The 23,782-nt window shown below is 40.9% G+C and overlaps 1 protein-coding gene across 1 annotated transcript in view; it reads right to left on the bottom strand.

Annotated features, from left to right (window-relative positions):
• Positions 1 to 610: 610 nt before the first annotated feature.
• DNAH5 (dynein axonemal heavy chain 5) overlaps positions 611 to 23,782 on the bottom strand; it is a 270,172-nt gene continuing 247,000 nt past the window's right edge. The window contains exons 76-84 of the mRNA XM_039217767.1: positions 21,453 to 21,698; positions 18,456 to 18,675; positions 17,195 to 17,400; positions 16,325 to 16,528; positions 13,815 to 14,030; positions 11,741 to 11,953; positions 9,477 to 9,629; positions 8,828 to 9,059; positions 611 to 762 (exon numbers count right to left, since the gene is read on the bottom strand). Coding sequence (XP_039073698.1) covers positions 611 to 762; positions 8,828 to 9,059; positions 9,477 to 9,629; positions 11,741 to 11,953; positions 13,815 to 14,030; positions 16,325 to 16,528; positions 17,195 to 17,400; positions 18,456 to 18,675; positions 21,453 to 21,698 — 1,842 coding nt within the window. The remainder of the gene's footprint in view (positions 763 to 8,827; positions 9,060 to 9,476; positions 9,630 to 11,740; positions 11,954 to 13,814; positions 14,031 to 16,324; positions 16,529 to 17,194; positions 17,401 to 18,455; positions 18,676 to 21,452; positions 21,699 to 23,782) is intronic.

Raw genomic sequence — 23,782 nt, 5'->3', positions numbered from 1 at the left:
GTTCATATCTCATTATTGATTATCAGCAGGGTTGAACATTATTTTATAGGTTCATTCTATAGGATTACATGAATTGTTTACTCTATTCACATTCCTAGTCCATTCTTCTATTTCTTTCCATTTTTAGAAAGGTCTTTCCAATTGGCTGTTTTAGCCATGAAAACAAATCTCTTAACCTGACCTAAATGCAAAAGGCCATGGAAGCAAAATCAGCATAAACCTGCCGTGTTACCTTATAGAACGGGGCTGTCACCAGAACCACATTAGCAGAAGGATAATCCCTTCATTTCAAGGAAATGTCAGCTTAACTTACTGAGTCCTTAGAGCTGAATGTATTACTGTGGATTTGAGGGCCGCACATCATTAGGAAGTTGTAAATTTTTCTTTTCAATCACCAAATAGCTCTTCAGCAAACACAGTGATTGGTTATTAAGGATGAAGCAGGTTACATGTACTTAAGCATCCAACAAAGGAGTAGAGAAAAGCTAACCAGCTCATGAACTACATGGTCAACCTGATTTACAAATTGTCCAGCATTCACAGAAAAGTAAAAGTTAGGATAATTCAGATCCTGCATTGTCTGAAGTATTGGTGGGGGACACACCCTATGTTACTTGACATCACAGAGTAGGGCAACCCCCCGGAGCACCCAGTGTTCAGGGACCTGGGCCGTCCTGAGGTCCACGGCAGCGATGTAGTTCAAGTCCGTTCGGACTGGCTTCTTGTAAATAGGACAGGAATAAAACCGAGGATCTCTTAAGGCTACAAAAAAATCATAAAAAAAAAAAAAAACTTGGTGAATTTTTATTTTAAGCAGACCAAACAGCACAGAGCCAAATTTGTGCATTCTACAGATCATTCCAAAGGTTTGGTAGAATGAGAGAAATTCTTTCTGAGGTTGGTCGATCCTTACAGATGAAGCATTGCAGGTTTCCAGTGGGTGTGACAAAACACCCAGATGTCTTTGGATTTATGCTGTTGGTGCCTTGTCCCATGTCCTTGACAGTAACCCTGTCCACATGCTATGGCCATGAACCTCTGGCTGCTTCCTTCCCACCTGTCCATACACCCTTTCTCCTTCACCTCCCCACAATGTCTTGTGCGTGCACACTCTCTCCGTTTTTCCTTCATGGCTTCCCTTTGGCACAAGGCACCTGTCACTTCTAATCAGATGTCCAGCACCAGTGTTCACTACTGTTTCACATTATGATTATTATTTCAAAACCCTGCCCTCAACTCCCTGTGTCATAGTCTAAACTACACTTGAAATCACAGGACAGGGGATGTTGCCCACTCTTATCACGGGCTGTGGGCTATCCATGAGTGCAGAGAACAGAAGTGGCTGAGAGGCAGAGAGCCATGACACAGTTCCACTTCCGGAGATGCAATCTGTCCTTTTGGAGTAGATGAGTACATGGAGTTTCCAAAACTGCATATGCAATGAAAGTCAACCTTCCAAAGATCCTTTCTAATGCATTCATCCCTAAGCAAAGGCTCACTCTCTCTCTCCAGTCTTGGAAATCCCATGATCAGGGACAGATCCGGTCTTGTGAGTCCTTATACTTATATACAATGGAGTGGGGGGGGAGGGGGGGTGCTCAGGGCTTTAAGAAAGAGTAACTTCCAAATACTAAATTAGGCTTTGGAAGAAGCCTCTGCACTGAGTAGCCTTGAAATTCAAGTTGCATCAGCTCCTTGTTAAATTACACTGCTCACGTAGTTTATCTGCACATCTCAAAACATCCATCTCGGGAAGCAGTACATCATTTCCTCTTCTCTTCCAGATTACAAATTGTTTCAGCACAAACACTGTGTCTGCACCCATCGTTGTACTCCTCTGGAAGGCCAGTATTATAAATGACCTCCATGGAAGCATTGAGACGAAAACACATTTAACGAAGAGGATAACTTTGCTTTGGTGAATTTGTGTGACACACATGGGCACTGAAACATGGCAAAAGTAACTCTCTACATGCAATGTCAATATATTGAAGTTACTGAATTTAATGCCCAAAACTAACTTGCTCATTAATTTTTTTCTAAGAAATTACAAAAGCCAGCCACTACCTGAAATTAAGATCTCATTTTTTGATCCAATAAAATAGTCAACCTGCTATGCCATGTGTTCTTTTTTTTTAAGTTTTTTTAATGTTTATTCATTTTTGAGAGAGAAAGAGAGACAGAGCATGAGTGGGGGAGGGACAGAGAGAGGGGGAGACACAGGATCTGAAGCAGGCTCCAGGCTTGGCGCTGTCAGCACAGAGCCCGATGTGGGGTTCGAACTCACAAACCCCAAGGTCATGACCTGAGCCAAAGTTGGGAACTTAACTGACTGAGCCACCTGGGCACCCCTATGCCATGTGTTTTTATACCTCCATTATAATTAATTTTATTGGAAGAAGTTAAACACTTGAATATGATAGTATTATACATAAGTTTCAATATAAAGTAAACATTCTAAAGCAGCATTTCTTAACCAAAGATTGTTTTACTCTTGGGGGCCGTTTGTGAACATCCAGAGACATTCCTGGTTATTACAGTTGATAGTGGCCTCTAGTGGGTAGAGACCAGAGATGCTGGCAGCACCCTATAATGCACAGGACCACCCCTCCCAACAAAGGATATCTGGACAAAAAATGTCAATAATGCCAAGGTCAAGGATCTCTGTTCTCAAACAAACTCATAGATATTTTATAGTAATTTAAAACTATGTGTTAGCTTAATCTAATGACGTTAATCATTAGAAACAATGTAAATTAATGTAACACCTAATTCTGTAACATCTAGCTTTTAGGTCTATGTGTTATTTCTTAAAGTATCATGGGAATATCATTAGTAATAATTATTAGGCAAATATGTGAAAACTTCTGATGAAATAAGTGAATGGCAGTGAACTCACAAAGTGTAGTTAATACTAATAATACTGATGGATAGACTTAATTCCTTTAATCCTGGGATCCGTAAATATGTAATAAATGTTAAATATCGTTCTTCTTGATACAAATTTGACTAACATCATAAATCTTAAAGTCACCCATTGGAGTCTCACATTTGAACCAAATGATAATTATAATACTTATACCTTGGGGAGTATTTGACTGCTTGGATTTTAATCCCAAAAGAAAAGAAGAATTGGGAGGGAAATAGCATTCTTTTCAAAAAGCAGGTGAAAAACAATTCTCTGATGTATTTACCCAATTTTATTTATTTTTGATTGCTTCAGAACTGATGGTGCCCATGCCAAGTCACAGCATGAAGCAAACTTCTGCAGCAGGATTAGAAACCACTGAAAATAAAATTTCATAGTCAAAGTCCTGACAGACACTGAATAACCATGTAAACAGGTGATTCAAAACCATTAGCCCTGGTTAGACAAATAACTTTGAAGACAAAAATACACATTCTAGGGAGGCAGAACAAATCAGCTAAACATGTTTAAAGCCTCAGGGTTCCCGAAGGAGGAGTGGAGAAAAGAGGCTGTCTAAATTGGTGAGCTCTATGCTTTAGGATCCAAAAGCTTTTAATAAGACACCTTGAGGGAGTTTTATTTTCCAACTATGTCACTTCCCTCTCTAGCCTACATTTTTCATCCAAATGCTAGTGTGTCATTATATCATACGTTTCTTCCAATATCCAAACAACCAAGTCACACAGCGATTCTCTAGATCACCTTTAAGTCATTCCTTTATTCAACTCCTCTTCTCGCATAACATTTAAGTGATTAAATAGTGCACTCTTAATGTATTTCTTTTCATCCCTCAACAAACATGTGAGCTAATGTATTAATAATAGTAATCATAACAAAATTATTTATTGTACAATAACTAGGTGCTAGACATTGTTCATTTAATGCTCTTAACAAACTTATGGCATGGGTACTGTTATTAAATCCATTTTGCAGACGAGAAAACTGGAACAGAATGAGGTGAGCTGTCCGTCCAAGGTTACAAGGCTGTAGGTGATAGGCTAAGAATCAAACCTGGCCAGAATGGCTCCAGAGTCTATGCTCTGAATCTCAGCAACAGTTGGGATTTAACGTGTGTGTGCCTACTTCTATGTCTTTGCAGGAAGATGTGAAAATGAGCTGGAGATCACCAGATGAGTGACTTCAAAATACGGCTTATTAGAGATTCCTCCAAAGCCACGCGATTAATAAATAGGGTGATAAAACCAGAAGTGCAATCCATATATCTAGGCTGTCCTTTATAGGAGAACATGTGCCACTCCATCCGGCTGGGGAGGTGACCACCTTTAGTGTGCAGCATGCAGGGAGGGAGGCCGTAGGGAGTGAGAACTCTCACCCAAACAGGCACTGGTTTTTTCTCTGTTTACTTCATCACGTACTTGAGAAAAATAAACTCATGGCTTCAATATGCAAAGAAGCTGTCCTCATTTAATGTTTATTTTGAGAGAGAGAGAGAGAGAGAGAGAGAGAGAGAGAAAGAGAGAGAGAACGAGCAGGGAAGGGCAGAGACAGGGAGAGAGAATCCCAAGCAGGCTCCATGCTGACAGCATGGACATGGGACTCAATCTCACAAGCCATGAGATTATGATCTGAGCCAAAATCAAGAGTCAGAACGGGACACTTAACTGACTGAGCCACCCAGGTGCCCTTTAATTTAGCCTTCATTTTGAAGCTTCATCCCCAACAACACAGAGACTCCCTAAATGCATAGTCACAGGAATTGTTAGAGGTTTGCATTCATCCCACAACAGACAAACATGATTCTGATACCAGGTTTGGCAGCTGGGAATCGCAGGCAAATTACATACATCTCTTCACCTACATTTCCCCATCTGCAAATTAGGCACGATATACCTTACAGAGTAGTTGTAAAGATTAAGTAAGTTAATATATGCAAATGACGGGCAAAGTATAATGCCTAGAATGCAGTAGACACCCAAGATGTGTTAGATTTCTCCTCTTTCTCTTTCCACACACACACATGTACACACACATGCATGCACACATATACACACACGCATCTTTTCACTGAAACAAATTTCCCAGACTCATGTTCCTCATGATGTTTACTGAGTCCCAAGTTTACACATTGAAATTGGATTAAATGCCAAGGGGCTCAAAAGTCAGAAGGTCTCCGCCTTCTGGTCACCCCATGGGGCTATTCCCACCCCCAGCCCCATATCTGCACAGTGTTGGATCAGGAGGGGTCAAAAGATATTCTTAGAAACACTTTTCACTTTTTTCCTTATTATCTGTGGGGACCCTGAGATCCTTCTCACCCTACTGGCCAAAGGTTCATATGAGTCTTGCTTTGTTCCCCCCAATGTTTTAATCACCATTTTCCCATCACCTGGGCTACAGCACTGAAGTTCATGTAGAAGCATCACCCTATCTATATAGTCATCTGTAAGGAGACATTTCTTTCCCATAGCTGCCTCTTTTCAACTTCCTTTGAGGGCAGAGGAGCTTAAGCTGATATGGGAAGCTTTGCCCTTCTGGTGAATTTCATACTGTTTGGGTGACTCTCTCATGATGTCCTAATAAGAAATATGAATAAAATAAGCATTTGGGGACACGTTACTCAACTTCTAAAGTCAAAATAAATACCTAGACTTCTTTTTAAGACAAACCAGTCTTGTATGGAAAATTCAATGATGAATTATTTAAACGAAAAATTGCCCTTCATGTTAACAGGGAAACAATTTATTATATGAATTTTAACTTTATTTTTTTAATGTTTTATTTATTTTTGAGAGAGAGAGAGATAGCATGAGCAGGGAAGGGTCAGAGAGAGAGGGAGACACAGAATCTGAAACAGGCTCCAGGCTCTGAGCTGTCAGCACAGAGCCCAACACGGGGCTCGAACCCATGAATCGTGAGATCGTGACCTCAGCCAAAGTCAGATGTTTAACCGACTGAGCCACCCAGATGCCCCAAGAATTTTAACTTTAAAGCACTGTATTTTTGGAGTGTCCTTTGGTCTTTCATGATGCTACACCTCCTTATCTCAATTGGAGCCTTATTCAGTTATCAAAATTAAATGAAAATTAGATTTATAGTATGAAAAGAGCAGTGGAATTTTAGTTTTTCATTGCTAAAAAACACTTCTCCAGCAACAAAGCTATTAGGCAAAACAAGTCTGCATCAACTCTTATTGAAACCAAAGAAAGAAAAAGAAAAAGAAAAAAGAAGAAAAGTTTTTCTTTGTTTTTTTTTTTCAGTGCTTTGAAATTTGTCACTTTTTCCTTTGCTTTTTATTTCCTCTCCTAACCTGCTGCTAATGAGCCTCACCGCTGACTAATTCCCAGCAGGGTGAGTACAATTCTTCTATAAAAATGTGTTCTTAAATAATAAAGAAGTGCCTGTATTATAAAATTATTATTTTATTAATATCATGCTGAGATGTTCAAAGTCATGTTCCAATGGATTTTTACCGCTTAGTCACCAGATATACAAAAGTAACACCTAACTGAATGTGAGGAAGATTTTTCTTTTACTTTATAAGGGAAATGTTTTTGCAACAGGTGGACTGGATCCAGTGATATGATAAAGCAAGATTTCTAAAATATTAATTTTGGTTAAAAGAACACTTAATTATTATTTCTCTAAAATAACCACGGCCTCAGGTCTTCACACCACCCAATAAACACGAAGCCGCAGGCAGCGTGCTTGCCCGGGCTCAAACAGACACGTTTATTCTGTCGGATTCACTCGGGGTATGTGGAGCAATGCCATGAGTCAAAGACCGTGCAGAGTACCTTCCTGTTTCTTTCCTGACGCCCAGCTTTCTTCACAGGCTCCTCTGCCTTCATGCACCATCTTTCTGTTCCTCCCACACAGCCTATCCATTGCTACCTCATGCATTTGCACCCTTACCTTTGCCCCTGGATATTAGCAGAGGTGCCCTCTGTCACCCGAATCTCAGCTCAGTGTTCCCTCCTCAGCGAGCCTCTCCTCAAGCCCTTAAACCATCTGCTCCCTGGCATAGCATGTGTGTGTTTTCTTCATAAAAAAGAGCTGTCTAAAGCCAGTATGTTCATGTATAGTCAACAGTCATTATCATGGGACTTATGTCTGTAGAATCTCTGTGAACACTGAATTAGCAACTGCTGAGCCACTGCTCCAAGGGGAAATATAGACAGGGCAGTTTCCTGTGACATTTGCATCAACCCATCAATACATAACCTTATTTTAGGACACCCGTTTACAGCATGAGTGGAGTGAGAAGGCAGGGTGTCACCTATTCAACCTCAGGTGGGAACATGCCGGTCGGGAGACTCACATTTTTTGCTGTTTTGTGAACCCCTGCAAATAACCAAGCCACAAGCATTACAGATGAATTTCTGAGGAGAGGTGAATTCCTAAGTACAAAATCCTTGGATCAACTGTATTTGCCTCTTTTTGGGCTGCCCTTCCCTCCTTGACACTGGGCTCCTTAAGAACAGGGATTCTGCCTGGTCTTCTTTCACTGTCGCATCCCCAACAACTGAATAGAGAATGGCAGGTGGCCACTACCAGCTAAATACTCACTGAATGATTGAGTGAGCTAAGGTTAGTCGCCTCTGCCAAGAAAAGTCTATCGCCAACTCCTCTTACACCCGGTTCTTAACCTCAAAGCACTTCTCAGAAGCAATCTCTACTAATCTCACAGACTTCCCGAGCATCCTGAGTGTATGTCCAACATGTGTCAAGTTCTATTTTAATTACTGATTTACTTGTAAGTCTCCCTCACTAGAGGGAAGCCCTTATGGGCACGATCCGGTTCATCATTATCTTTGTGTCCTTTGCACCTAAGATTGTGGCTGGCATATATTAGACACTCAGCAAATATTTGCTTAAAAGAGAAATATTCATAGTTATGAACTCTCTTTCCTTGACCCACGTTTCCAAATTTGATATTTATCTAAGGGATGGGGATACTAGAAGCTGTTTCCAAGAGAAATTGTCTACTCCTTACTTGTTTAAAGAAGAATCTCCTGTGTTTTAGTATTTCCTTGGGATCCACTATCGTGGCCACCTCCAAAGTGTATGGCTTATAGTGATCATTTCACCACATACAGGTATATCTGTATCAGGACATCATGTTCTACACCTTAAATATATGCAATTTTTATTTTAAAAAATTGAAAGGTAGAAAGGTAGCTATTGCTGAGGAGATATTAGCTGAGTGAAATGTATCAGAAGCCTCCAGAACACATCAGGCCAATGGTGGAAACCAGTTTAGATATTTTTAGATCTGTCAGGCAGAACTTTTCAAAGTGAAAAATCATGTGTGCTTCATAGACGTGCTATGTTCACAGGCTCATATATGAATCCAGCATTTTACCACTAGCTACTGGGTGAAGCCAAATGTCCCTGAATTCAATCTGGCTTTTCGAGCCTGGCTTAACTCTCCAAGCTGGTGGAGCCAGCACCTCCAGTGAGCCCTGAGTGGTCCTGCCGAGAAAGCCTTCCTTCTACCACTTGCCCCACCGCATCCTCTCCGCCCTTCTGTGTCCTGTCCAGCCCCTGTTCCTGAGACCCCGCCTCTGACCTCTTCTTCCCACTCTACCCATCCCACCCACCTTCCTTTCCTACCATCTGGTAACTCCTGCAAACACTTGCTCCTTATCTCAACAGCTAATGTTTCATGAGTATCTGTATATATTTTACCTGCTTTAGTAGATAGGGAAGAACTATCTAGAAACTTTGCCTCCCAATAACACTCAAAAGAGTGCCTAGCAGTCAGTAAACATGGGTGCAAATGTGAAGTTGATAAAATAGTAAAATCCTCACGTGATAGCAAGAATAATGAGATCTTGTGTTTATCACATTATCCAATCCGATAATGCCCACCTTCCCTGAACGCCCAAGACAACTTACTGTTGTTTTCTGCATAAATCCTTATGACGGGCATCAATTCAAAGAGCACTTTTGGTTTGGATTCAATGAGTTTCATGTTCCTCTTGTCCCAGCCTGCACCTTCAAGGTATAAGCCATAGACGTAGACACCCTCTGTGGGAGGGGCAGAAATGTCATCCTTCATCCACTTGGTGACCTCGTTGCAAAGCACCATATTGTCTAAGGCCCAGCCTTTGTTGGCCCGAGTGATTTCCTGCTCAGGACAAGAACAAGAGCAAAGGGTGAAGGTTAAGGGTGCTCTTAACATAAAGAGCATAACAGCAATGAAAGTGGAAGCCCAAATTACCCTAATTCAAAGGAAGAAAAATTGCACTTAAAAAGTTAAAAAGATTCTCTCATAAACAATACCCATGTCTTAATTTAAGCACTTACACTTTAAAAAGAAGTATCAAATCATATCAAATATAAAAATGCCAAATAAATACTTTGAAATTCAAACTAGCAGCCTGAGAAAAAGTTGCTGTGTTTACTTTCAGGACAATGTCATTGCTGGGGCCAAAGAGAGACAGCCATTCTCTGTCTCATTATAGTCTTTAAAACTATACTGGCAGAAGAAAACCTTGTAGAAGAACATCATAAGAAAACAACAGGTGCAAATCAGAGCTCTTACCTGGCGCATTGCAGTTAAAAATCCTTGGGGGTTAAAAAAGCCTGTCATCCAGAAGCAGTGGGGTCGGCCATTGAACACCCACGAAGTAAACTGGCAGTTTCTTTCTATAAGCTCAGTAAACCAGAAACCCAATGTACTTGAAACCCATGACGCCTGAAATGCATACATTGAAACAATGAAATTCTGCTGTGTAACTAGCAATGTTCACAGAAAAAAATTATGAAATATCAACTTCACTTTTAGAATTCAGAAGTCCCTAAAATGACAGGAATGCCCCTTGGGTTTTGACATTTAAGTTTTCAAATTACTCTTCCTCCCTACTGGTATTAAGATACGATAGAATCATCTAATCATCGCATGAATACCAAATCAATTCAGCGCTCAGTATGCTGTGCAAGATGTCTGGTGTCAACAGAATCACCTTCCACGTACAAATATTCGCTGTCAATTCTGCTATAAAGTAATTCAAACAATTAATTGAATCACATTAAATAGGTTTCAGCTATTTTTTCCTCAGGTTACATTTTTAATAGATACACCGTAAAACATGATTTCTATTTACATAAATGTGCTCATGGTCTCTTTAAAATATATTCTGTGGATGATAAATCATATCTTTCTCTGCTTCTCATTTTTAATGAGGCACACACTGTTATTCTCTGAAGTTCTTGTCCTTAGAATAAACTTTTATTTTCTCTGATGAAGGAGAAGAAACGGAAACACAGGTCCCTTACCACCAACAAATCAATTGCATTCATTGCCTGTAACATGCTGCCTGAACTCACACGTGGGCATGGATACGTCCTGAGTGTTATTAGCAGCTGCATTAGTAGGTATCTCCAAATCGTGTTTTATATGATTTTACCTTAATTGGAATGCTTTATGTATGAATAAATGTAGTGATGAGCCTGGGTAGATATACACCGCTTGAATTTCAAATTCTTAAGACCTAATTTGCCTATTTTTCAAGAGATAATAAGGTTCCAAAGAATGATAATAACTTGAATAGAATAAAAACCTGAATAAAAAGACCATAATTTTAAAATTAGGCTAATGCAGTCTATCCTGTCTTTATAGTTGTGTTAACTAAAAGAGACATGTTTATACAACATTTGATGTGAGGGCACAGGGAACCGTCTATGCGAAGGTGCCTTACGGCAAGGATCCCTGTGCCAGGGCCTTCTTGGTGCTGACCAAGCAGAGAGAGCTGGTTTGGTGGGGACTGCACCTGCCAATGGTCAGTGACCATGAAAGTTCTCCCAGGAAGAGAACCAGGAAGGCCAATGAGGAGAGTCATTCCAGACAGAAAACTCTCTGGCCTTGGGAATAAAGTCATTAGAGGTGAAGATAGGATGGAGTCTGGTCAAAGCTGATCCTACGTTTCTAAAGCCCTGGGAGAGATATCAGAGTCTCAGTGCCCAGTGAGTCTCTTCTGAGAGAAGCTTTCAGTCCTAACCCTGTCACACCTCACCTTCCCATTTACCTGAGAAGCCTCCAAAAGGCCAAGAGTCCAGTCACTGAATGACCCAATCCCATCTCTAGATGCTGCTGTACATTCCCCGACACCTGGCCCCTGCCTCATGCCTCCCCAAGTCCTCCTGGCACACCCCCAGGTCTTCGCAACCCCCTACAATGCATGAACTGCTCGACAAAGACACTCAGGTACTCCTTTCACTTTTTCAAGTAGACAAGTATTTAGCAAAAGCACACCTTGTTATTTATCACAAGCACCAGCACGTGATCAGTAAGCATACTGTCAAATCATTATCTTGTTGCTTGGAAATAGGCTCGCTCTCATATCTCCAGACAAAGCAAGGAAAAATGTTTCTCGTTGGGGTGTGTGTGTGTGTGTGTGTGTGTGTGTGTGTGTGTAGGAACACTTCTTTCTGTAAATCTAACATCATGGGCTTTGAAGTCCAAGGGAGCTTGGGTTTAAATTCTGATCCCTAGACTTCTTAGGTGTGTGATCTGGGGAAAGACTTAGCATCTCCCAATTTCAAGTTCTTCACCTGCAAAACAAGGGCAATAAAATGCACAATTTAAATGAAATAATGCATGCAAATGGCCTAGTAGAGTGCCTGATATGTGGGTGATGATAAATAGTCTCCTTCCCTACCTACCAAAAATATAGGCCTATAAGGGGATTAGTCCCTAAACAAAAGAACCCTTTTAAGTAAATTATGCTTGAAAGCTTGCCACCGGCCAATTACAACTATTTACAACAATCAAGTGATTAGGTAGAAGAAGAGTGGACTTAAACATACTTTCTTCCACTGAGCAGGAATCCTGGCATCAAACATGCAATTCAGTGCATCTCGTAGATTTTCGCTCATGATGATGGTGCCATCGATAGCAAGTTTTAACTCCATCAGGGTGCTGCGGACCAGAGTCAGTAGCCTCTGCATTCTGTCTATCTCCTGCCTGAGGAAAATGTTCATGGGCTGGAACGGCCCCATCTTTAGCAGCCTCTCTTTCACCTGCCACGGAGACATTGAGCGTGTGTGAAACATGTGACATCTACTAATGTGTACGTAACTGGTACCCTGGGGCTGCTGAAAAGACCCCAAATCTTACAATTCCATCAATGGTAAGCTTTTATTTTTCTCTCTGCCAGAAAACAAAGAGGAAATATAAGAGGAAACATCTGTTAGATGTCTGGCCAATTTTTCATCCCATGTGGGAGAGAACGGGCGACCATTCATTCACAGAATAGAAACACAGGACCACAACCATGCAGCCTTCCAAATAGCAGCTGCACTTACCAGGGAACATTCACTTACCTGCCCATCTAAGACTTCCAAACACATACACACACACACACACACACACACACACACACACACGGGCAGACATGTACAACTATTCTGCACAGCCATCCTGCTGGCTGCTTCAAAAGACTAAGCTTCTGTTTTAAAAGCGTTCAGTGTTTTCCATCAAAGCACCATCCATTCATCCTCCAACCCACCCACCCAGCCGTCCATTTCCATCTTACAAGTATTTATTGAGAGTATTCCATGGATCGGTCAGCCACCCTGCTGGGTCGTGCTGCTTTATCCTAAGGCAGCATTGACAAAGTCAGCCAAAGGGAGTGGACGCTCCTAAGCCCCACTACTTACCGCAGTTATTTATGTAACTGTTAAGATATTTTTAGATATATTTATTGCTTCATAAATATTTCAACCACTAGTAGATATGAATGACCTCTTTCTTGATACTATAATGAGAGGTGCTTATGAAAGCTGATAAGAGTATTGATTTTCCCCAAGCAAGTGATCAGTTTTCTCCAGGGGAAATTATTCCCTTGGCAATAAGTCCTTGAGTTCAGTCTACAGTACGAGCAACCAAAATGGCCTGCTTTGTGGAAAATGACAGGATGCTAAAGAAACAAAATGCTGCAGGCTTCTGTTGCAAAGCCAGGTAGAAAAGGTCGATATATAAAGGAACATGATTCCTGTGACAAAAGTGTCACATGTTTAATCTGGGTCATCTATTACGACTATAGGGAAAGTAAGTGAGTTACCTGTGCTTTTATCCAAGATTTAAAAATGTCTTTGGGGTAAATCTTTTCACTAACATTTGCTAAACTGCCTAAAAAATTACTTTCCTAATCATAAATTTTGCTTAGAAGTTACTTACATATTCAAAAGACAAATTAATTTTCAAAACTCATGTAGCTGCAAAGTGTTAATGATCTAAATATAGGCTGCCTGAAATTAAGATGGCCAGAATTTTAAGGTGTGCATTACATTACACAACATTTTCTTTTTAATGATCAGGTGCTTGGGGTGCCTGAGTGGCTCAGTTGGTTGAGCTATTTGACACTTGATTTCAGCTCAGGTCAAGATCCCAGGGTTTTGGGACTGAGCCCTATGTGGTGAGCATGGAGCCTGCTTGAGATTCTCTCTCTCTTCCCCTCTCCCTCCGCCCCTCTCCCCCACTCCTGCTCTCTCTCTCTCTTTCTCTCTCTCTCAAATAAATAAATAAATAAATAATCAGATGGTTTACTCTAAAAATACATTACTTTCATTTGAACAAATGACAAAGTGAAGTACCTCAAGAGAAAGTTCCAGAAAAGCAGTTCCAACCCACCAATATACACTTATAACCTAGTTATGAACATGAACAGTCTTGTCAGGTTTCTTTTATCATTTATATTTTGAAATGATTACATTTATAGGTTTAAAAACTTCTTTTGCTGGTTCTTTAGGAAGTATATTTTTGAATATTTTTTCTTTAATTTCAGAAAAATCATTTTTGGCCCTCCTTCCTTATGCCTCACTCCCCCAACCTGACAGAGGCATCCACAGCTGACAGCTTGTCAGGATGTCATCAACTCACTTCAAATGGGCCATAGTCTGGGGGTAACTTGTCCAGCATATCGTCAGCGAGCCGGGCCACCACAGCCTCCCGGGTCTCATCCCCTCCACCAGAGCTGTCTTTGGGTTGGATGCTGAGGATGGTGTCCAGCACGTCCTTGGCCTGCTTGCTCTGGTAGGTGATGTCGGCATTGGGGTGCAGTCCAAACACTTCTGGGCTGTCACAGGTAGGCAGGCTCTGACAACAAAAACCCCAGATGGCTGACATAAGCACCAGTGAATCTATACCGTCTTCAGAAACAAATGTTTTTTATTAAGATAAGTAATCTAACACTGTGTGTTAACTCTATTCAATTTTTAAAATAAAGAAAGAACATAAAATAATCCCTCCAAAAGATAAGTGTTTGCATGGTCTCGTATTTGTGTCAGGCTACAATCTCAATAATTTCTCCAGAAAAGAATCAAAAGTTGTTGGGGTGCCTGGGTGGCTCAGTTGGTTGCGCATCTGACTTCAGCTCAGGTCGTGATCCCGCAGTTCATGGGTTCAAGCCCCGCGTCAGGCTCTGCGCTGACAGCTGGCTCAGAGCCTCGAGCCTGTTTCGGATTCTGTGTCTCCTTCTCTTTCTGACCCTCCCCTGCTCACGCTGTCTCTCTCTCAGAAATAAATAAAACATTAAAAATTTTTTTAAAAAGAATCAAAAGTTGTCTTCAGAGACATAATAAAAGTTGTCTTTAATGTCTGTACCTCGGTCAAATTTAATTGAAGAGATACTGTCTTATTTCAGAACATGTGAAATACAGAAAGGGAGCTACAGATTAGTATGTTGTTTTCTGAAGGTCTGACTTAATTCAAACCAATCATTTCAATAAATGTGGTTTGACTAAACAAACGGTTACTATGTTTTTTAAGATGCCAGAAAATGACAGTTTTAGCAATTATGACCCAAAGAGGCTGCAAGTGGGAACTGTACTCTCCCAGGGAAAAAGACGGGGACTAGGAACAGAGAGGAATATCAAGAACAACCAAGTCCAAGAGAAAAGCAGAGACATAAGTAAACATTTTTAAAAAAATGTTGGCGAGGGGCCTTCTGAATGGTTCAGTTGGCTAAGCGTCTGATGTTAGCTCAGGTCATGATCTCATGGTTCATGGGTTCAGGCCCCAGTTTGGGCTCTGTGCTGACAGCTCAGAGCCTGGAGCCTGCTTTGGATTCTGTGTCTCCCTCTGTCTCTGCCCCTCTCCCACTCCCCCCCTTTCTCTCAAAAACGAATAAACATTAAAAAATAAAGAGACAGCAAGAGACAGAGGCAGAAAAAGCAGGCAAGGAACTCAGCTATTTGAAAGAAAGAAAATGTACCAACAATTTGATATTTATTTCTACGTGTGAATTATATCCTAAACTTTATTACTATCTTATTCATATTATTCCTACAATCTCCTCCCTTATTTTATTCCCTTTTACATAATGTCTTCTTATGAATAGCCTCAAGTTCACTGGGAAATGAGGTATATGTAAAGACATATCTAAATGTATACATTCATAGGCACTTTCCTATTCAGTACTGATGATTTAAAGACATATATAGTACAGTTAAGACAAATATATTTGCTGATGTGAATTAGTAAAAGTGTAGAGGTGACAATATATGAGAAACTCATACATACGTATATCACAGAACCTCTGTGTACTGATAAATTTAGCCTTTTGGGGTTATCATGGTTTAGTTTGTCCACTTGGAGATAAATCATGGATAGATGCAAAAGAGATTTCTAGATATTGAACCCAAGAGTTCAAGGCAGAGAGACACCCAAAATGTAGTTACCTCTATACATAAATCAGATCCTTTCCCCTAAATTTCCAGTCACAATCCACCTTATTCCTTCTTATGGCAGTACTCCTCAGCCTGGAGTGATTCTACCCCCAGGGCACAATGTCTGGAGACATTTTTGACTGTTGCAGCTGTGTGGGGGTGCTACTGACATCTAGTGGGGGGAGGCCAGAAATGCTGCTCACCACTCCACACGGGACAGGTCTCCACCGCAAAGAATCCCACCGGGAATGTCACAGGTGCCCAGGTTGAGACAGGATGTGCTTATGCAAAGCGGGCTCCTGAATATACTCATGTGCCCTCCATTGGGCCAGGACTAAGGGACAGATGTTTCAGGATGAGTCCAGAGGTGGCCTTTGTCTTGTCATCACAGGTGCCTGAAGTCTCAAGGTGGAGAGCTCCAAGGAATTTGTGTGGTTTCCCCAGTTCAAAGTCTGCCCAGTCCATCATATCCCCCCAAAATATTCCTCACTGAGGAATAATTGAGAAGGTAGAAGTGCATTCCCACAAAATACACACTCAGAACAAATATACACATTTTAACCATGAGGTGAAAATAAACACAGGAAGAAAGTACCTACAGTAAAAGTCTGTATTGCCATTAAAATTTATTTCAAAAGCAGTATTTGCAGTGTAAATCAATATCAAAATGGTCAAAAGGCTGAGGACATTTGCTCTCTGCATCAAATCCTGAAGTTGACAAACCTGGATATACTGAAGATAGCTGTCCACAGTGTTGCATCTGGGAATATTATATCCTTGGTAAAAGCTGAAATCTGATCCAAACATGTTTTCGCTGAACCAGACCTTAGCAAACGTGTTCAGCAACCTCTTATCATAATCATCGGTGACTCTGCCCCCATACTGGATCTCTCCTATCATGTAGCAGACGGTGGCCCAGGAGACGCCCTGCGGAAATTCACAGAACATCTGTGTACAACTGACCACGGTCTCATCCGGGTTTCCCCCACTGAGTAACATCTCTGTTTTTGTAGTGACCGATGCCATTTGTTCATTCTTCATCAGTAATGTTACAAGGGCAGGAAGAAAATTATATAGACAAGCCCGGGGATGGCTCAGATCTCATGCCTGTGATTTAAAATAGACCCCTTTGGTGCATATGCTTTCATACTTTAATTTCAACGGAAAAAAATAAGATTCTTTTTGAGAATATTGAGGCAGCTCTCTAAAAGGCACATGCTTCAAAAGTAATCTAGACTTGAATTTCCATTTTTTAGGATCTTAGAAAAGAAGTTTTCTCACCTGTTCCCCACTCCCAGTAGACCTTTTCAAGTTGCCTTACATGTAATTTCAACTGGGCTTTGAGAAATAAAAATAATTGCAACTTGGCTTTGAGAAATAAAAATAATCAAAATTGGTTCTTTTTTTTTTTTCAACTGAAATCAAGAGGCAAGTGAGTCACACTGTTGACCCAGTTGCCATGACTTAGAGACATGTCTGCAAGCACACAAGCTTATCGCTCTTACAGGATCCATCCCAAAGCTGGACAGGCACGGAAACCAGAGGACCCACGCCCACGACAGCCAGTGGCACAAGGTGGCGTGCACAGAGTACCTTTTTGACATCCATGTCATCTAAGTGGTTTTGGATGAACTGCACAGTGGCATTAAAGTCAGCTTGATTAAATTCATAGGGGATGTTCCACCCCAGGGGACCAAACTTCCTTCTCTCCTGGACTGTGGAGTGCAGGAAAGCCACGGCATACAGCATGGGCTTCCACTGGGCCACGGTGCTCACGTCCAGCAGGTCTTGGCTCACGCCTGTCATGGTCAGTGCAGTGAAAAAAAGTCTCATCACTCACACATCTTTATTTTTTATTACATTTATACATTATTAATCATTTTTGTACATTTCTGATAGTAAACTTCACTTGTCTTTAATTATTTTTATCACATTCGTATGACAATTATAACTTAACCTTTGGGTGTCCAGGCGGTATTTCTCTCTGAAATATCTGCAAAGAGTTTGGGGGAGGTGGCTGGGGCCTTGCTAACATGGACCAAGTTTCTGCCAATCTGATAAGATACTGTGGGGGTAAACTAGAGGTAGAAGAATGATGGCAGTGAAATAAATACTACTACTATTACTAAAATTGCTACTACTAATAATTATGTTATTGTTGTTATTATTATTATTATTTGGAGCATGTACTTAGGTTACAATGGACTTCTGTATACACTACTAACAATTTACTATTAATTAAAACAGTGTATATAGAAGCCCACCACACACTGAGTATATTCTCCAAATAACAACTATAATTATTATATGGATATATGTATAAAATTGTACATTTTTTATTTAGAATTTTGTTTCACTGTCTTCATTCTTCTTCATCTATTTTATCCCCACATTACCTGTAGGTTGACAGAAATTTGAGCCTTGTGAGCAACTCCAAAAAAACCTGTAGGCTGTTCAGATGGCTTCAGGTAGTGGAGGCAGGTCATAGCTTTAATTTAGCGTCTCTTCTTGGAAGAGGCTACTGGCCAACTTTATGTGTGGAGCACGAAGACCATAAATGACAAAATTATGTTAACATAAGAAGGCAGGTGTCTAGCTGGAGGACAGCACTGGCCAAAGCAGAGCAATGTAGAGAAACAGAAAAACTATAAAACGGATCATCGCAAGCTCTGAGGTCCTCACGCCACAAGGGCATATTCCACAAGGAGCATGACAATGGGTACCATCCTCTCCCTGTCATGTTTAGTAACAGTACAATCTGCCATAACTCTATCATAGCTGTTTTTATAATTTCTTTAAGAAAACAACTGAAGTACAAAAACTCCTCTAACCTTGGAAGTATTCCTCAACTCACCACCATATGTTCTTTTCAGTCCTGCCCGCAGGCCCTGTGGAGGCTCATTGGCAAATTTAATGGACATCTGAAGGAGCGTGATGGGAAAGTGCTTGTGAACTTCTGTGGTCATCCAGAGGCGGAAGGCACTGTGTACGACCTCGGTCTCTATAACTGTGTCCATCAGCTCTTCCATGAAATTGAGCCCCAGATGGCAGTTCTGCAGAAGTGCCCATCCCCCCTAGGTCCATGAGAATAAACAGAAATTAGGCTACTTCGTGTTTCATCCAGAGATTCAATTTCATACATTCTTTAGAAATCGAGTAATTAACATTTCACAGAGAAGCACACTAACCACTCAATTAATCCAGACAAAATCTATGGATACAGTGATGTTTAGTTGAGATATGTATATTTTTTCTTGTCCCACAATACACCAGCATGCCAACTGCAGTGATACTATATGGTAGGAGTTGTGAAAATAACCAAAGTGAGGCCTCATATGATGTAACAGTACTGCCACGTACAGATTGTTGGATGAAAACATCCATTTAGCTCAGCCTCCTCCCACGTTCCATGAGAAGAACAACAAAGGGACATTTTTAAAGGCACGCACTCTTAAGGACAAGGACAGTGAGGCTAAAGACAATATCAGTAACATTTAAAGCAGACTCAAGAAAGCTGAATCCTCAAGGATGCAAGGAAACCTGAGACAGGATCTGACTTATGCCACATAACTCCAAACACTCAAGAGTATGTGCTCAGATGTTCGTCTGGAAACAGGGGAGAAGACCGGCTCCCTAAGAAAAAGGGAAAGCTGATTTTCTTTAGGAGGCAAACAGACAGAGTCCAGACTGAAGGACATCCGCACATGAAGGAAGGGTCTAGGAACCTCAACAAGGACAGGTGGAAGAACGCTTACCTACTCAATTTTGAGACCTATTACCTCCCTTCTCCCATGGGAGTTCCCAGAATCCTGGAAGGCAGGGCATATGCCCTCTAAAAAGTGGAAGAAACTTCTCTGGGGAATCTGATCACTCTAAGGACAGGAGCCTTAGAACACAAAAGCCCTGCTTTTCTATAAAACATTTTATGAGCCTAAGAATATTCCTTGTCTAAACCAACAGAGGCAGTAATTTAGATCAGTTAGTAATAATGTATTCAATATTTAATCTATAGAATATGTTTGCTAAAATGATCTATAATATTGAGATCATAATCTTGAGTTGTTTTCTTGACTCTGTAACTTCAGATCATTTAGATTTGACTAGTGCAGCCCGAGTTATATCTCTTTCCAAGAAACAGACCAAGCACCAAATCTAAACCCTTAGTATAAAACTGATTGCTCTGAAATTTCACATATCCCTTTATATTTTCTTGAGGCTTATATAGTGCTGCTTAATAAGGAACCTATTGTTGGTCCCTTGAAAAATGTAATTAGCACTGTTCACAATTTTTAAAAAATTAAATATAAAATGTAACAACCACAGAAAGGGTTGAGCCAGCTGCTGTCAGCCAGCATGCAGGGGAATCTGAGAACTTTGCTGTTTCAACCCATGGAATCTGTTAGCGGAGGCTGTTTCTTGAGAATTGCCACATTCCATATTAAATGCTTTGTGTTCTTCTTACTGAGCAGATCATCCATGTTGCCTGTCATATCACCTCAAACCTTCCTTTTTTCTTTTTTTATCAAAATTTTATGTATTTTATGTTATTCTTATGTTTTGGGGCACCTGGGTGGCTCAGTCAGTTGAGTGTCTGACATCAGCTCAGGTCATGATCTTGTGGTTTGTGGGTTCAAGCCCCACATACGACTCTGTGCTGACAGCTCAGAGCCTGGATCCTGCTTCCAATTCTCTGTCTTCCTCTCTCTCTGTCTCTTCCCTGCTATACTCTGTCTCTCAAAAATAAACGTTAAAAATTAAAAAAAAAGATTTTATGTTTTAAATAATCTCTACATCTAACAACCCCAAGATCAAGAGTCACACATGCTATTGACTGAGCCAGCCAGGGCCTCTGCCTCAAACCTTCCTTACAAAACTTTTAAAAACTATTACCTCTGACAACTTATAAGCATACTAATAATAATAAAGATCTTTTCCTTCTACTTCAAACTAAACTGCTAAACATAAAATATGGATAAACTGAATTATTCCATTTATAGTCTAATTAGCTGTCTGAAACTATATTTATTAAACATTTATTTTACGTTAGAGTTAAATAATGTTGGTGTTTTTGTTCTAGGCATAGTAATATGCAGAGGGAGGAACAGAGAAAGTGAAAAAAAGGGAGGGAAGAGAGGAGAGGAGGCCAAGAGGAGGGAAAGGCCAGGGTGGAGGCCCACCAAACCCTCATGTCGGGCCAGACCTGGCATTCTTAAGTAGATGCTTGTTTTCAGCTCTAAATACACACTCTGCCCTCCCAAGTGCAGATCATGTGCTCAGACACAGCACAGCATATGTGAGAGCCCACGACCCATCCCAAACCTTCGCCAAAGCTGGAGCGGGACACAATTTGGGGGTAGAAGAAGATCAAGGTAAATATGGAGGTTCCAGAACCCAGTAGGCTCATGGCTAGACCAGAGAAAATGGACCAGGATGCAGCAAGCAAGAAGGTTCTAGACTGAGCAGCCAGGACCTAGAACCTGGTGTTTTTATGGTTGGCCTACTGTTTGGGTTTGGGACCACCAGTTATGTCCCCAGGAAAGGGATTCCCTGGAGAGTGCCAGCTATAGACTCCACTGAGGGCTTGTGATCTGGCATGGTGCTTAGCATTATGCAAACTGGTTGGGAAAGAAGATGTTCTGGTTGGGAAAGTTTTCCATAAGTCAATGTTCAGCAGAAAAAGTCTTAAATTACATCTAATTTTCCATGAAAATTTTCAAACACTTTTCCCACTTTAGTGAACAATGCAGTGCATAAGTTTATATTCTTACTGATTCACAAGTTCTTTTCTGCACTGCTATTCTATAACCTGCAATATCAACAACATAACAAAAGAGTAGATATTTGGCCTCACATTCGCCATGGTCTGTTGTAAGAGCCTGCGGGCATGGACCTCCTGGCCCTGGCCCATGGATACATAACGGGTTTCTATTTTTAATCTCTTCCCCAGGGCAATGATGGAATCTGTGGGATCTGAGCCCATAGACAGGAGACAGATGAGTGGTGTCCGCGGATCAGATTCCTCCCATGTCTTTTCCAAATCCAGGATAATGCCTTCTGCATACTTCTCTCCCATGGAGTCCATGATGTACTTGCGAGCCTGCCAAAGACAGTACAGGAGTCACCAAAAGTTATATCTCCTTCACGTGTCTGGTGTACTATGGCTTCCAAAATTCATTTTTGTAGATATCTTGATGCCCAGAGTAATTCTGCTAGGGAAGTAGGACATAGACATTTTTCTTGTTGTATCTCCACTCTGTAGCTGGAGAGGCTGTGTTATTTGCCAACTCACAATCACACAGTTCAAAGACCAGAACCCCAGTTGGCTGACTCCTTATCTGGAACCTTTTCCAATACACTGGCTACTTCTTGTTACATAAAAAATTAAAAATATTAGGAAACTATTATTTAGGATGCTTTAAGAGAAATGCATATGTATTCCAATAATCAAGTAAGTAGCACAATGCTTGGGGTTTAATGGATACTTATCAATAGATAATTGCTGAATGACTTCTTATTAAATGAAACATATTAGATATTTCCTGAATGAATTAATTAATGTTTTAAAGATTTCATCCATAATGTTTTCCTAATCATTGTCCTGATACCTTTCCATTTTAGGCTTATCTCCTTTACTGTTAATTTTGGTTTGCCTGAAATACATGCTTGCAATACCACAGGCTGTGTCAACTTATCAACCATATAAAAATATTTTGAGTAACAATGCAGTCCCTTTTCAAATAAGGTAAAGTAATCATGATCAATAAAATACTATTGTGAGTATGACCTTTAGTCTATATTCTCCCTCTGATAAAAACTGGGTTTCCTCGAGGAAAAACTTCCCTCTCTTCTGTTATCTTCTCCTACCCCCATTAGAGTAAAACCTACGTTTCTATGCCCAGTGTAATTCCCCAGAAGAATTGCTCTCACATAATAAGCAGAGCCCAGTTGTGGGTACAACATGACCTGTCACGCTTCCAGGTGCAGGGCAAGGTGAGCCTTGGTGAGGTGGCCCTTGGTAGGACCCCACTTTCATTCCTAGAGAAATACACATCAGTTGTAGGTAGAGTTTCCCTTAATCAGAGAGGCTTCAGATGGACCTGGACCAAGGTAAGTGTGGTGCTGGTTAAACTGTTGTCTTTGACTTAAAAACATCCGAAGTTTGATTCAGTCAGTAATACAGGCTCTTCTTCCATTTTGACTATCTAGTTATGCTCTATCCATTCTCTATGTTATTGCCACACTCTATATCTCTGAGGTTTAAAATTGGGATGATGTTCCCACTTGTGCTTGCCTTCTTTGCAGGTTAGAGTGGGAAGGTAGAAACTACAATAAGAGAATCATCCGATGATGCTTGGATGATGAGTAGGATTTATCTAGACAAACAGGACAGCTACGTGAGTCAGAATGGTGAGCATTCCATGCAAAGAGCACAGATGCAGAGACCTTGAAGCAGAAAAGAGCAAGTCAACTGGGGAGAGAAGGTCATCCATAAGATTCAGGTGTGGGACACCCAGGCTGCTGCACACCTGCCTATGTATGAAGAAAGCTAATACCTCGTTGGCATGAATGGAAATAAAGTGCCACATGGTCACAGGTTACTCTTCACACAACCCTGAAGATCATTTTTTGTCCCAACATCTGGTCCCCATAAAACAGACTCAATCTTTGAGTAGACTCAATCTTTCAGTTTGGGGAGGGCGGGCAATGGGGAATTATACCTTGACACCTGTTCTTTGCTGAGTGTTTTTTGTGAGACACAAATGTGTATGGAGCATGTGACATCCTCTGAGAATGTATTGTTTTTGCAACAAGGCCACTGAGCGTCCCCTGACATGTGCCGTCATGCTCAGCTGAAATACTGAGAACAAGCCTGATACTGTTTATGGGGAATGGGGACTGAATGTACCCTCACTGTACACCTTCTAATATGCTTCCCAAGAAGGTGCCTGGTTGAAAATCACAAAAGGATTACAATGTGAGCCTAAGAATTTCAGAAGAGAAAACATTTTTCCAGAAGGGCCTTCTGGATCTTAAGACTTGGGTGTTATCCGTATAGGAGGATTAGGAGGAACTTGACGGAGGACCAAGGGGGAGAAGAAGGGCGGAAATGGTGGGGGAAAGGGAGAGAGGCAAACCATGAGAGACTCTTGAATGCTGACAAAAACTGAGGACTGATGGATG

Source organism: Hyaena hyaena, unplaced genomic scaffold (assembly GCF_003009895.1).
Source record: "Hyaena hyaena isolate Hyena2069 unplaced genomic scaffold, ASM300989v1 scaffold_720, whole genome shotgun sequence".
NCBI lineage: Eukaryota > Metazoa > Chordata > Mammalia > Carnivora > Hyaenidae > Hyaena > Hyaena hyaena.
The sequence above is the reverse complement of the archived record's forward strand: the minus strand, read 5'-3'. Positions and strand labels throughout refer to the sequence as shown.